This window comes from Clytia hemisphaerica, unplaced genomic scaffold, assembly GCF_902728285.1.
Source record: "Clytia hemisphaerica strain Z4C2 unplaced genomic scaffold, Clytia hemisphaerica genome assembly, whole genome shotgun sequence".
Lineage (NCBI taxonomy): Eukaryota > Metazoa > Cnidaria > Hydrozoa > Leptothecata > Clytiidae > Clytia > Clytia hemisphaerica.
In genome coordinates this window covers 799,020-814,276 of record NW_027103744.1, presented here as the reverse complement: position 1 = coordinate 814,276, position 15,257 = coordinate 799,020, and the positions used below count along the sequence as shown (strand labels likewise).

Sequence of the window (15,257 nt, the reverse complement as noted above, 5' to 3'; positions counted from 1 at the left end):
TTTTCTGACGATCTTAACTTTTTGAGTTTTAAGCCTCAAATTGTTTTTAACATGTTCTTAATTTCACTATTTTGTGAGTATTTTTGTCCATTTTCGTACGAGAATGCGTTTTATGGTCTGCAAAGCCTCAAAAATGTTCTTAATATTTTGGCCATCGAAGCCTTATGCCTTATGTTGTTATATAGTTTGTTCTTATAAAAAACGTTATTCTCCGACATCCAGGCCAATCAAGACCTCATTAGTGCCAGCCCTCCTATCTTTAGAAGGAGGCAAATGGAGCCTTCCCCAATTACAAAAAAGGTTTATTTTAAAAATGACTGTAAATATTATAGCAACCTGCGTAGAGAAAGATTGAGGATAAATTTTAATAGTCTTTAGACTTTAAAGGTTTTATTTTACATTAAGTGTTCCCATTTCATATCAGACACATATTTCATATCAGGACAGTGTCTACCTATTGCTATTTTATGCTTATATAAGCAAAAAATGTTTTGCTTTTCGTCTTTCTGACCAATCCTGCTCCACATCCGTGTCAATCCAATGTGAAAAAGCTTTTAAATTAAAATTGATGAGTTAGCAAATGTTATCACTCTTATTTAAAACCAAAACCTTTAAATCAATAACATTACAAGGTAAACAACAACAAGGCAGGGCTAAGTAAAAATTAAGTTTGTGACCACTGTCGAGGCAAAGCCCAGATGCGTCCTTTTCATATAACTGTCTACCTGAAAGTCGCCCATTTCCCTAAAATCCCACTTTCATCCTTGACCCTTCTATTTAGTTGTTGACTATTTCATAAACAGACGTCTAGTGTCATTTTCAAGTATTTGGTTTGACCCAACTGGGAGTTGTTTACTTTTAGTAAGTAAGTAATTATATTCATCTGGTGGCTGTCGGCGGAGCCGGGAGTGAGGGAGTCTATCCCCTTTTCTATTTGCGCTAGAACTGGGAAATCGAATGATGGCGAATGCTCTACCGACTGAGCTACCCAGTCACTTTTAGGGATGATAAATATTAAGCAGATATTCGACAAGAAAAATCGGATATATAAAATTATTCAGTCGAGCTTGATGATATTCGAATATCATTAAAGCGAGACTAAATAATTTCGATATCCGATTTTTCACGTTGAATATATGATTTATCGTTCACCAATTAGCAGAAATGTATTTTACTTTTCATCCCACTATTTTGTCATTCAGTCTTTCCCTTTTTTTATAACATTTTCGAACTTTTCAGAACATTTTACTATCTTATTTAAGGATGTCAATTTCATTGTTTTTTAAAAATATTCGACAGTGCGTTTCGCTTAGAGGCGGACGATAAACTTAGATATATGATACAGTATAGGTTTTATTAAAGAAACTTCAGCAAAACTAATTTCGAAAAACGAAAATTATATTTATTGCACTTGTGATTACTTTAAACGTAATAAAGATTTATTAAAAACCACTTGAAATATTAATCAGCTTTTAGGACAGTAGGGTCCAGCTGTTTCAATATTGGTATAGAGTATATTACGCTTATGTAAAATAACAATAAATTAGATGTTTAAAAAATTAATTTTCAACGAGTACTTGATTCTAAATAAAGACCCATCAAATAATTAATTATTGGGAAATTTCATGACAAAATTCTACACCAGCTCTAACCGTAGTATTCTTTGCAAAACATATCAGAAGAAGAAAAGAGACATAGATAGTTTTTCATAAGAACAAACTATATAAGAACATAAGGCTTCGATGGCCAAAATATTAAAAAACAAGTTAAGAACAATTTAAGGCTTCGCAGATTCGAAAACACCTAATTTTTTAGAAAAATCGACAAAAATACTCACAAAATGGTGAAAATAAGAACGCTAAGAACCTTTTTAGGCTTAAAACTTTACCTAACTAAGCTAAAAAAGTTAAGAACACCCGAAGGCTTTAAAGATTTTGGATGTTATCATAAAAAAGTCGTGTATGAGACCTTTATCTTTTTGGAACGCAGTTTTTAATAAATTTTAGAACATGTAATTTTAATAAAATCATGTGTACCCAATTAAAATCGAAATCAATATTTTGATAACTAATATTGACAAATTATGATTGAAGGCAAAAGGAATATCTTTGTTAAGAAAATCATTTAATGCATAGTTCATCTGCGAAAGGATGTTTATAGTTCATTAGCCCAAAAAGCACTTTTTCTTACTTATTCTACATCTCTTATTCCGGGCAAGAATTCAAAAATCATAAATTATTGCTCGAAAGCGATCAAAATAGTATATACTGTAGTATCTAAAACTACATGTTTTTTTTTATAAGCAAGTGTCTGTTCCTATATCAGGCTCGCATTATGCTTAGCATTCTATTGTTTTTAAAAACAATAGAACCATTGTTTAGGTACTGAAAACTGAGCCTGCATATGCTTATAAACGGTATGCTCATAAAAGAAAAAACATGTTACTTGGCGTAACTTGGTTTTTTTTTAACGAGCGTGTGAAAGTGGCAGCTTGTTGATTAAGCAGGGTTTTAAAACGAGACATACAGTTAATCAACTTTTGAAAGCTGTATTTGAATATCATAACACTATTTATTTAATACAGTATACGTGCTAAAATTCATTCAATTTAATGGTCATTTATTGAAACTGTAATAAAGTTTTGTTTCAATTCACGTTTTTTATAAGAACAAACTATAAACTATAAACTATAAAGGCTTCGACGGCCAAAATGTTAAGAACAAGTTAAGAACACTTTAAGGCTCTATGGACTCAAAAACACCCGATTTCTTAGGAAAATGGGTAAAAATGGTCAAAAAATGGTCAAAAAATGGCCAAAATGTTAAGAACAAGTTAAGAACATTTTAAGGCTTTATGGACTCAAAAACACCCGATTTCTTAGGAAAATGGGTAAAAATGGTCAAAAAATGGCGAAAATGTTAAGAACATGTTATTTTAAGAACATTTTTAGGCTTAAAACTCCAAAAATTAAGAACTTCCCAAGGCTTAAAAAATTTTGGATGTTCTTACAAAAGAAAAACGTGTATAAACACATAAAATTTCTCATAAAGTTCTGGAATTGTAAAGATTGTTTTGATAATTTCACTTTAAGCGTGCACTCTTAGCTGCTACAATCTGGAAAGCATGCCAGTGTAATTAAAGTGAATTCCTTGACCGTGGTTTCCACATGACACCGGTAGTCGGTAAAAAGTCGATGATAAATTATTTCTCCGTTTCTTCAATTTAAGCAAAAAATTAAGTTCCCCTAGTATCATTTAAATTCTATGAGTTTTTTTTAAATGACTAAGTACTGCCTGAATTAAAGAAAACAAAAATCAATTTCATTACAGATGATCTACAAAAATATTATATACAAAAAATATAACAAAAACAAAGCAAAACTCAATCTATATGTAAGAAAATTAAATACAGTCATGATTACTCGTGTCGCTCTATACATCTCTTAACTCCAATGAGCTCTCTCGAACCTTTGTATATAAGTTTCTATTCGACACAAGTTTTCCAAATAATGGAGAATCCATTGTATTACGCCAGCCCGTTTTGCGACGGGTCCCTTCGAAGCAAATCATTTAAAAGAAAACGATACGGTGGTATGTATGTATTTGAAATTATGCTCAGACCACTTTCTCCGTCGCATAAACACTGAATTACTGGTGCACCATTATACAAATTTTCAAAACATACGAGAAGTCATTCATTTAAAACGTGATTGAGAAAATGTGCGGTAAAATGAGACTAAAGAGCATAACTAGGCGTTTCATTTATGTCATTTGTACTAAAAGTTGAATCTGGATTATTTTGCATATTTCCTGAATTTGCTGGGCTTTTTCTAGGTCTGGGTATCGGTTTTGCTAGTTGTTGTGGACCAGATCCTTCTGCCGATTGCGCTTGATTGGAAGACCTTTCCATTGCTTGCTCACCAGGTCTATTCCATTGTTGATGGGCGTGGGTACCCGTTTGTTGATGGGCGTTAGGGTCCATTTGTTGGGCGGCGGACCCATGCATTTGTTGATTGACGTTATTACCTTTTTGGTGATGTGTAGGTATTTCACTTGAATGCGGACTGGCAGTTTCTGCCTCAGTTGCTCTCCAATCGTCATTCGCGTCACCATATAAATCATGGCCAGTCGGATTTGACTGTTGGTGAGTGTTTCCATAATTACTCGGATTCGAATTATGGAAGTTTTGAGGTTCACTGGCTTGACCTGGGTTTTGATAGGACGGAGAGTGATAATATTGGTGGTGTGTTGGGTTTCCAAAGGGTTGTTGTCCTTGAGATAAACTTGGGGAAAAAGCAACGGATCGACCTTGGTTTTGTGGTAGATTTGAATGTGGTTGTCCATTTGAAGCGTATGGATATGCTGTGGAAGATGTTGGCGACTGTTGTTGATTATCATAAAGACTGATGCCAGTTGGTTTTTGCGGATTCTCTCGATTAAGAGGATGGTTAGATGAATGATGGTCCATGTTTGAAGGAGTTTGAAAAGACTGATGTTGGTTTACATGAAGGGGTTGCTGTTGTATGTGGTGATTATGATTAGATGTAAAATCTTCTTTTCGTATGTTGAAATCATCATCTTTATCTTTTCTTTCTTGCAATTTTTCTCTTTCGCAAATGCCCTTCAAATCATCAATAAGAACACCATTGTTGATTTTGAACAGAATTTTTCGAGCAACTCCAAAACTGTACTTCAGATCGGATACTTGTTTAATGATTTCAAACACGTACTGACAATAAATATAGGCCAAAAAACAATCAATAGCTACCGTCTTTGCTTCATAGGAAGGTTTTTCTTCGGTATCTAAAATCAATTGATCCCCGTTTGGTTTGTATCCTAAATAATGCAGATTGTCAATTGCAATTTCTTCCATTGTAGTAAAGTTGGAAACCCAGTAGCCAGTGTACATCTAATGATAGAAAGGGTGAAATATTAATAACAATGATAAATGATGGAAATTACTATCCCTTTCCTGCGAAAGTATTTCTGGGGACGGCGGCGGGGAGAATTTTTTTGGGCGAAAACTATGGAGTGTACGTTTGACTTTGAGCGTACTACGGTCTAGAATATTCTAAAAATGGACTCACTCACAAAGATAAAAAAGTTTAATAATTAAACTACGCAAGTGTGAGAAGTACAACCAAGGTTTTGTTTGTAAACATTCATCGTGAGAACCTTTTAATGATTGCTTTTCTGCACATGCTTGTCAAACTTTCTGCTGATGTATAAATTTTTATCATGTTTTCTGGTGTTTTTAGAGTATTTAAAGAGGTTTATTTCTCGTTTACTACTTAGTATTTTATGTTTGTGTAGTTAGTGAATGTACAAATAAACTGATAATGCTCAGTAGTACAATAGAGTAATTTTCCACCACACACCACAACAACATTCACTACAAAAATATAGGTGTGTTCTTTTTTTTTTTACCAGGTAGTTTTATGTGTTGATAATTAAACTAGTTGTGCCATGCAGTCAGTTTTAGCAAGTATTTTCAAGAGGAAACGCCAATTGGACAGCGATCTTGTTGTCTTGGTAATATTTTGATTGGCTGTGGCTTGATAGAAATATGTTGTTCAACTTTGCTTGATCGCTTGCGTCGAACCATGCGATGTTTCTTGATTGGGCTTTTCCAGAAAAACTTTGAATATGGGGGGTGGAGGATATAACAATTTTCAGTGTACAATTTTGATGTTTTTTGGCTACTCCCCAGACAATTATATCCTCCATCCCCCCATGAACAGACATTTTCTGGAAGAACCCATTATATCAATGATTGTAATAGACGCGTGACCATTTTGACTCCATAATAAATTAGCAGCGAAAACATTACTTAATGCCAGATTTCCCCACTCGATACAATCGATAACTTTTCCCAATCGATAACCAATCGATTGATTGGATATCGATTGATTACGAAAACTGATAGTTAATCAAGCCTACAGTCCTTTAAGGAGATGGGACCGTCATTTTGACTGACATTTACGAGTTTACTCCAACGTATAGACCAGCGGCCGAGGTAGTGAAGTACGAGGTAGTACTACGAAGTGACACAAACTTCGTAGTGCACCCCTTACATCAGGGCAAATTTTTGATACTATGCAAAAACAAATTGCCCTTCGAATATCTTGCAGTTTTCGAGTGAATCGATAGAACTTATCACCCTTTACTAACGGTTTTTTCGAGGTCTGAATATCAAATATCTGATGCTACAAACGGATTCAGCGTGAAAAGTAGATAAAGAAAATGGGGTTACTTGTTAAGTTTCGGCTATCTGGTGCAGAGAAATGGCATTTTTAAGGCGAAAAATCGTTTTGGGCGTTTTCCGATGACGTCAGCATTTTTCTGGGAGCATTTTCAGAAAAAACCATTTCCACAGCTGGATCGCCCTGAGTTTTTAGTATCTAAAAAGTTTTTAGTATCTAAAAATGGTATGGTTTATTAACTTTCGATGTTCCGATCTCGAGATATTTTGGTCTAAATATTGAAAATTATCGATATTTTTTGCTGAGTCATCAGTTTTTCAGCATATTTACCCACCTTAAAATTAATCAATTGTGATCAATCGATCATCTTAGAGCCAATCAATGGTAATCAAGCCTCCCTTGAAATCCTCATTATCGATTGTCTATTGATTACTAGAATCAATTGATATCTGATCCATTAATTGGTTATCGATTGGTCATCGATTAGAAAAATTATTGAGTGGGAGAGTTATTAATCTTAGCGACAAAATAACCTGATAGTGGATCGGTTTGTTTTATCAAGTGCTTAAGAGTATACAGACAGAAATAAGGCTATTTGACATCTGCGGACTGTTTGCAACCTGATGATAGCGTGTGTACTTTTAGGCACACTCCCGGGGGGGGGGGGGGTACTACCCTTGTCGACCGACGGGGGTGCTCCGCTGAGCTTCGAAAAATGGACCCTACGTGGGACTCGAAATTCGCAAAAAAAGTGACCCTGAATGGGACTGAAATTCCAAAATTTTATACTTTTTCCCCAAATTTTCCAGAAATAGGCACCCTACGAGGGACTGATTTTTCTATTTTGGTGTTTTTGCGACCCTACCTGTGACTCATGGAGGTTAAAAAAGGTACCAGCGGAGCATCCCCGTAACCCATTTTGCCCTAGTACCCCCCTCCCCCCGGGGGCACACTGTACAGACACTCTTTTTAATTACTTAGTTATAAGGTGAAATTTTCGTCTTAAAGTCGTCTCGTCTTTTATATACACTTCGAATACTTAACATAATGATAAACTAATACGAAGATTCTGATTGAAAGAGCATTATTTTCCAAAATTGAAGTGTCATTTACTAAGTCAAAAGGGTTTGAAATATGTTATCTACAATCATGGCCGAATTATATTGAGAATTCCGGTTATTTCAACGTTTTTCGTTTTTTCGTTTTAAAGTTCCGGCAAGAAAGTCGATTTTGGGCCATCTCTTTAATTTCGAATATTTAAATTTGGGATAGGTTGGCAGACTTCCAGGCTATATTCTGAGCCTTATTGGACTATTTTTGAACTTTTGGATCCTCAGATCCTAAGGTCCTAAGTCCTAACTCTAGTGTTAAAACTCAGAGTTAAAACTCAAATATTATGACCTTGATTTTCGATATGGGGAACCATTATAAAATTCAATACTCTTTTGTGCCTAATTGTAGGGGAGAAGGGTCACCCCAATAGCATTTTATAATGACCCCATCCCATTTTATGAAATTTTCCTGAAACAGTGCCAAAAAATTTTCCTATGGGTTTTTGGGAAAATCACCCCAAAATCACTTAATATTGACCCCCCCCCCATTTTATGGATCTTCTGCCAGAGTACCAACCCCTCCGCTTATTCCACCACCCCCTACAATTAAGCAAAAAAAAGTACAAAAAATAGGAAACATGGTTGGTCGACGTAACAAACTCTAACATACCTTAATAATTTTGATGACTGCCAAATTTCCCTCCTTCCTTTTGTTGATTAGGTTGATGGCGTACCGATGTAAACAAAGGTAGACATTGGCCAACTTTTTGAGGCTTTGGTGAACATTTTCCAGGTTTTGGTGATCCTTGTTTTTGTCAAATATCCTTTCAGTGTCTGTTACAGGAGAAAGACATTTGAATTCCAACTTTTTATCTTTTCTTCTCTCTGTGATCAAATTTTGTCGTGCTTCGTCACATAATGGCTGCCAACGATTATGCTTACGGTCTGCTTTGATTTCTTTTAATAAATTAATATCCATCTAAATATATTAAAAAAGAAAGATGTTGGTTCAAAGTTTCAGTAAAGTAGGATTTGGTAACATTGACAACAACCAGCAACAACAATGCAAATTTGTCGATGACAAGCTGACAACTTCAGATAAAATAAAACGAAAAAAGGCCAAAAATAGACAATCTTCTTCCTTGACACTCAAAGAAAAAGATAAACGTTTGGTTTAAAAAAAAGCTACGTTTTAGACTAAACTAAGTATATCTTTCATTTTTGAAATTTTCAGACTTAAATGTTCTTACGATGTTCTTTATACGTTTAGTTTCTTTACTTAAAAACTAAAAAAATGGCTTTAAATTCTGTAAGAATAAGAGCATGAGTCTGCTAATGTCACCCATTTTCGGTTTTGTCAACTTTTCAACTTTAAGGCTCCAGTGAAAAATCTAGGTGCATGTAATAATGATACAAGCTGATGTTTTTTATCAGTCTTGATACTGGCAAGCTTAAATAGTCATTTTTTTCACTTTACAAAGTACGCAATTTTTTCAGGACAGCTTTTTACATCAAAATGTGAACGGAAAATAAGGTTTTTAGCAAATTGTCTAAATTCATTAGTTAATAATCTAGGCCAATCATCTCTGATCATACTTGATTTTTGTTTTTATTACAGCCAATGGATATAAAAAACAAAATCTACAAAAAGATTTTTCAAAATGAAGTTTTTCCCAGAATAAAAATAAAATGCAAAAAGTTGCGGACATAACTTTTTCCGTTCACAAAGTTATGTCCGCACACAATTGATTTTCTAGAGAAGTGAAAGTGTTAATATCTATAGTTATTTGATTTTTAACCCTTCCCATCCATTAGAGAACCAAACCAAGTAACACTAAAATACCAGTTGTCCTTCATTGAAAAATATTCCATTTTGAAGTGAACAGGGTATGATTTCCGTTCACAATTTTGAGTTATGTCCGCACATTATTTTATCCTTTAAATTTTCAAAGTAGTTATCCTTACTCAGCTGAATCATTTTTCTATATCAAGGGTCATATTTGGGGTCATTTTATACAAATTTGAAGTCTCAAAGGCTATTTGTTGGGAGACGGTGAAACAAAACAGTTTCTCCAAAAATTAGTTATGTCCGCAACAAAAAGTTATGTCCGCAACAATTCATGAAGTTTTTTCAGCCCCCAAACATGATTTTTAGGTTTCTTTGACAAATTATTGCATTTGAGGTCATTTTAAGTTGGTTACAACCAGAAAAAAGTCTGATAATTATCCACTGGCAAGATTTCAGTTTTTTCATCTCATATCATATGTATTTCATGTTGCGGACATAACTATTTCATCTAAAATGTTGCTGATAAAGTGTTTTTGCAAGCTGGCATGATGTTTTATCATATGGAAGTAGTGCTTAGGCTATTAGAAATAGAAAACAAATACTCTGATGCCAAGTTTAGGTCCAAAATGAAAATTTTAACAGAAAAATAACCTTTTTATTTCTTTGAAAATGATGGTTCTGAGCCTGCAAGCTTGAATAAAGGATAAATCATGCAATAATTTGCATGCTAAATTCATTTTGTAGTATTCACACAACATAACCTACTACACCTTCACTTACAGACTGGTTAGAATTGTTCCAATAGTTCAAAACAGAGTCATATTCTTTAGCAAATTGTATGTTGCGGACATAACCATTTAAAGTATTTATCAGATTTTTAACCCCCTTAAGCAGTTATGCTAACACTTTGACAATACTAAAGAGTTACATTTGTAAAAACCATGCATTTCCTTGCTTTTTTTCAATTTTTTGTGTCCTCTAGGATCGTTCTTCTATTAGAAATATGATAAAGCTCTAACATCATTAATAAGTCTTCTTTTGTTCTTTTCGAAGAAAAACACGTAATAACTGAAATCAAACCAAACCAAATCTTTTGGTTTTATATTGATTTAGTCTCTATAATATTCCTTAAATTTTGGCAATAAAAAAAACACTCCAAAATTTTAAATAAATGATGTATAATGTCCTATGGTTCGACCCTGGAAGAAAAAAAGTTATGTCCGCAACACAGCATTATTATACATTTAATCCTTTCTATTGAAAAAGTTGAGTGACTCTCATGGAAAAATCATATTTAATGATTATGAAGATGTAGAACAGTTGATGTCAAGCTCAAATCTTAGCTTTTAAGATAAGATTTTAACAAAAAATTATATATGATTGGATTCTCTTTTACAAATAAATCTTCAATTTTCAGGAAATCATGTTACAAAGATCTTTCAAGACTGTTCAAGACAACAAACTTCAATGATTAAGTTTTGGTTCAAGTACAGCAAAGTATTAAAAGCCAAATAAAAACTCAATTTAATGTTTATTGCTTATTTTAAACCAAATTTAACAAAAAGTTATGTCCGCAACCAACAAGGTTTCATTTTCTAATTTTTTATTGACTAACTGAAATAAAGAAAACTTTTGGTTTTTTGGAAAGCTCACGTTGAGTCCTTTAAATCTAGAATAAAGTTACCTGACCATAGCCAGTTTTCTTTTCATGAAGTCAAACTTTATGGGAATATTTTTTAGTATTTTCGATTTTCTTTTGAAAAAAGTGTCATAATTTGAAAAATATGCTATACTGGACGGTGAAAATTGCTTTCCAATGCAGCTTAATATATTAGCCATGAACTGAAATCCAAGACAAGCATTACATTATGCATATTTTATCTCAAATGAAGTGTAAACTACAAAGAGTTTTTTGCCAAATTTGTCTGATTATAACTACTCTAGGTCAAATTTCTGGACCAAGCCAGTTTGATTAAGCCCTGATACTTATGTTTTCTGAAAATTGAGGTCATTAATAAAAAAATTATCCAGGAATAAAACTGAAATTCGAAACTTTATTTTTTCCAAAATTTTTCACCTTTTTGGGTGACATTACCAGACTCATGCTCATAAGTACTTTTTAAGTAATTTCTGAAATCTTAGACTTAGGATCGTTCTTAATTTGTACTTAGATTTTGGCCAATGTTCTCCCCTACCTTCAGGTAGATAGCTATGGAAAGAGGAGCCTTCAGATCACCTCCAATTGCGGACTTACTTAGGGTGTCTATCAATACTTTTTACGTTTCAAATTGAGCTGGCTAGACACTAGCACTAAATTAAGATTAAACAAGTCATTTTCTGACTATTTGACTTATATAGTGGTTTTAAATTATTTGTTAAGCTATAACTTTCGCCTGGAAGTAAATGTTCAATTTTCAGAAAAGATTGCCTCTACAAAAGAGGCAAAGATAGGGTCAAATTTCTAATGTAATTTTCAAGATTTTCTTGTTAAATTTAAGGATTTTCAAATTTTGTTGCGTACAGGACAAATTCTTTTCCTCACTATATTTGAAGCAGTGTAATTGGAGTTGTCGGGTACGGGACAAAAAATTGGTTTGCTACGACAAAGGCGCATAGGCCTTCACTAACTGAAAATATGAGATAAAATTTTGTTTCTGAATTAATTCTAAATAGCATGCTAACAGAAAAATGCTTAAAAAAGGTATGTAAATTAGTCAGAAAAGGCACATTAAATGTTTGAAAATTACATTGCAAACCGAATTGTGTACGGGACAAATTTTGAACAAGACAATCACCTGGAATCACCCATTACACTATTTTTGGGCCAAAAAAAGTATCTCACAACGTCAGTTCTTCTGCTGAAAATTGTGGGATCTATAAACCAAACGTTTAAAAACTAGAGACACAACTAGAGACACAAAATAGATAAGGAGCAGTGTCATGTTGAATAATCAAAACTCTAGCATCATAAGCAGTTACACATGAAATCATGATTAGTACCGTCAGTTGGTCTAATGTTGACATCCCTCTTCTAATTCTGACACACTGATTTAGAGATGAAAATGGGAAGGTCGGGATCACTTATCAGACAAAAGATATTTTCCTCTCTAATCGCTAAGATTACAAAAAAGTTTCAATCAGCTGACCTTCCAATTATTCCTATCTCTAAAGAAGGGTGTCGAAATTAGAAGGGGATGTCAATATTAGAACCAACTTATGGTAAACGTGTGTACTGAATATTCTAGTTCTTTTCTTACTTGATGCTGGAGTTTTTAATAGTCGTTTGGGGGAAAACACGGCGGTCTTCATTTTAAATATTATGTAAAGATTTCGTCATTTGTAAATGATATTGTAATAATTGATTTGCCTTTTACAACACAGCTAGAGACCAGATAATTTACGATCATGTCGACGCCCGTGTTTTGTCCGGTGCCAAAAAGTATCCCTCAGCCACACCGGTTGTCCAGTGTTAATTTTTCTAACAATTCTGGACACCGGACACATGTTTTTCAAAAATAATGTGCATGTTGAGATTGTCCAGTGTTAAAAAGTTTCCTCATCCGACACTGGTCTTTGCTTGTCCGGTGTTTATAATGTTTTGCATTGGCAGGGTTGTGATAATTTATCCAGTTTGTACTAACTGAATAGCACCGTGAAGTCGGGTAACTTGCATCAGTGGAGGGTAACTTGCATCAGTGGAGGCTAACATGCATAGCCCTCAAATGAAAGACTTGGCTGGTCATTAAAATACAAACTTAAATAAAAAAAAAAATGGTAGAGAAGAGGTGCGAGCGAAGCTGTGTAGTTACCCGACTTCACAGTATGCTGTAGTAATTTGTTCTATTATTCAAAAGAGTGTTCCGTTCTCTTAAGAATTAACGACTATCTATCTGACATCCAATATAACATTGCGCCTATCAGCAAAGGGGGTGGACGACAGGAATTTTCAGATAAAAAAAGCACTTAGACTTGGAAATCCAGTCAATAGTTGTTTTTGCAAAGGCAACGGTCTTGAATATAACTAATTACTCCACAGCAGTTACCTAGAGACAAGATAATTTATTATGTTTTTATTGGCTGACGGATAGTACATAATGGGCCATTCCAGAATTTGTCTGTAACAGGGGGCGGGCGACTTGGTAGGTCGTCAGTAGTCCGACACTTTTTAGTCCAACAGTAAAAATACCCAACGTTGGATTTGATGAATGCCTCAGTATTCCTACAACAATTTTGTCCGACAACGGGTAAAAAAAACATATATATAAAATGAAATAAGAATCGCCGAAAAGGAGGCACATCTTTTATAAGCAACCACGTGCTTATAAAAATTTGACTTTGAGGTTGGGCCCCTAATCCAGACTTTCCTTAAATTTTGAGAAGCTTAGGCTTTCAAGAGTCAAGAAATTGGATTTAGCTGTTTTTACGACCCTTTTTTTTTTGGGGGGGGGGTCTGGAATTAAAGTTTGTGATTTTCAACCCTTATAGCATAATTCTGAACGTGCAAAAAGGGACCCTTAAAGGCAGTAGCGGAGTGGGTGCTTAAGAGCTGGGGGGACAAAACTCATTTGCCCCTATTTTTGTAGGCGATTATCATCATCTGAAGGTTCGGATTCACTTTCCTCTGGTGGACAGGAATGGCCTTCTGTTGTAAATGTCTCTTCAGTATACATAGCAGATAAAATATCGTTTAGAACATCTATGTTAGCGTTAGGATTTGGAATGTCATAGTTCTCCTGAACATCAATCATTTTGGAAGCACTTTGCTCTTCCTCGTCTAATGGAGAAACTGCAATTTCAGAATCCACATAAGTTGAGCACTGTGGATCTTCCAAAGAATGAGATGCTGATGGCTCTTGAGTTTATTAAATGAATTAGTTTGGTCCTTCATCAGATGGCATTATGTGAAAATATTGTTTCATCTGTGCCTCATATTTTGCTTCTTCCTGCAATCTTTGCCTTTTCATTTTACGATATTGACTTCCACTCTTTTTCTTCCTCTTATTACTGTCATCCATTTTCGTCAAACTCTATCATCTACTTGTCTTTCTGCTGCTCTCTTTGCTTTCTAACCTTCAACTATAATCATCAGAATTCGAATACCCACTTACACACGTGCAAATTTCTAAACATTCTCAATGTTAAAATTACATAGACTAAATATAAAAAATGAAGGAAAATTCTTCCCTCTACTGTATTTGAAATTAAACGTTGCAACAATTAAATATTCACTGTAGCAAAAGGGCGGATTAGAAAAAGCTATACCTGTTATCTTTTTTCTTTAAAGAATCAACAAGCCATCAACATCGATAAATTAACACACATTTCCTCAGAAACTTTCAAAATGATCTGCCATTATGACTTTCTTGAAGCCGCTCCGAAATTAACCAATCGGGTTGTGTATCCGAATTCCTATAGGAGTCCTTTTCCGAGATTTGTAAAACAGCTAAGTCGGCAAAAAAACTTTTTCCGGGGGTTTGAGGAAATAACAGAACTGCTATCATTTGCTTTCTATTTAACCATGTATTTAAGTTTGCGCTCAAAAATACTTAAATAAATAGGTCGTAGCTTCTTCACAAAGACGAAAGACAGATCTGGACTTATTTCGTACTTTCCAGTCTCTTGTTCGTAGTTTTTCTGACTTTCTGTTACTTTGTAAATTATATTCTATGTTTTCTAACTTACTGAATGACTTACCCACAGATCGCCACCGGTGAGATTCGAACCCACTAAATGCAAAGTTCCGATGTTTTGAAACCCATTGCCTTATCCACTGCGCTACGGAATCAGGCCAGGATGGCGCTTCTGACGGCTATTTATATTGTACAAACTGCAGACCAGACTGTTTTAAGAGAAAATCACAAAAGAGTGCTTGTTTCGAGCTCCAACCCTAACCCTAACTGATAATAACCCAATTCCTAGCCAAACCACACCCATACCCAACCCTACCAGGTCGCCTGCAGGTCCTGACACTATTCCCACATACCGGATCTGAAAAATAGATACATGTCTTTCGTTTTTATGAAGAAGCCTTCACCAAATAAATAAGTATTATAAGTAAATATAGAGCTGCGTAGTTTTAATTTTAATGACCAGAAAGGTCATTCATTTGAGGGCTATGCATGTTTGCCTCCACTGATGCAGGTTACCCGATCTCACAGTATGAATTTCCAAGGCAATTAGATTGAAAACAGTAAAAAAGAGTGGAATTTCCGAC

At 34.4% G+C, this 15,257-nt stretch overlaps 1 protein-coding gene across 1 annotated transcript; it reads right to left on the bottom strand.

Moving 5' to 3' along the window:
- Positions 1-2,690: 2,690 nt before the first annotated feature.
- Positions 2,691-8,233, bottom strand: LOC136805322 (homeobox protein 2-like). Its single transcript, XM_067061908.1, has 2 exons — positions 7,925-8,233; positions 2,691-4,908 (listed from the first exon to the last, which is right to left on the bottom strand). Exons 1-2 carry the CDS (start codon positions 8,231-8,233, stop codon positions 3,736-3,738), a joined length of 1,482 nt encoding a protein of 493 aa, XP_066918009.1. The 3' UTR covers positions 2,691-3,735.
- Positions 8,234-15,257: the final 7,024 nt, after the last annotated feature.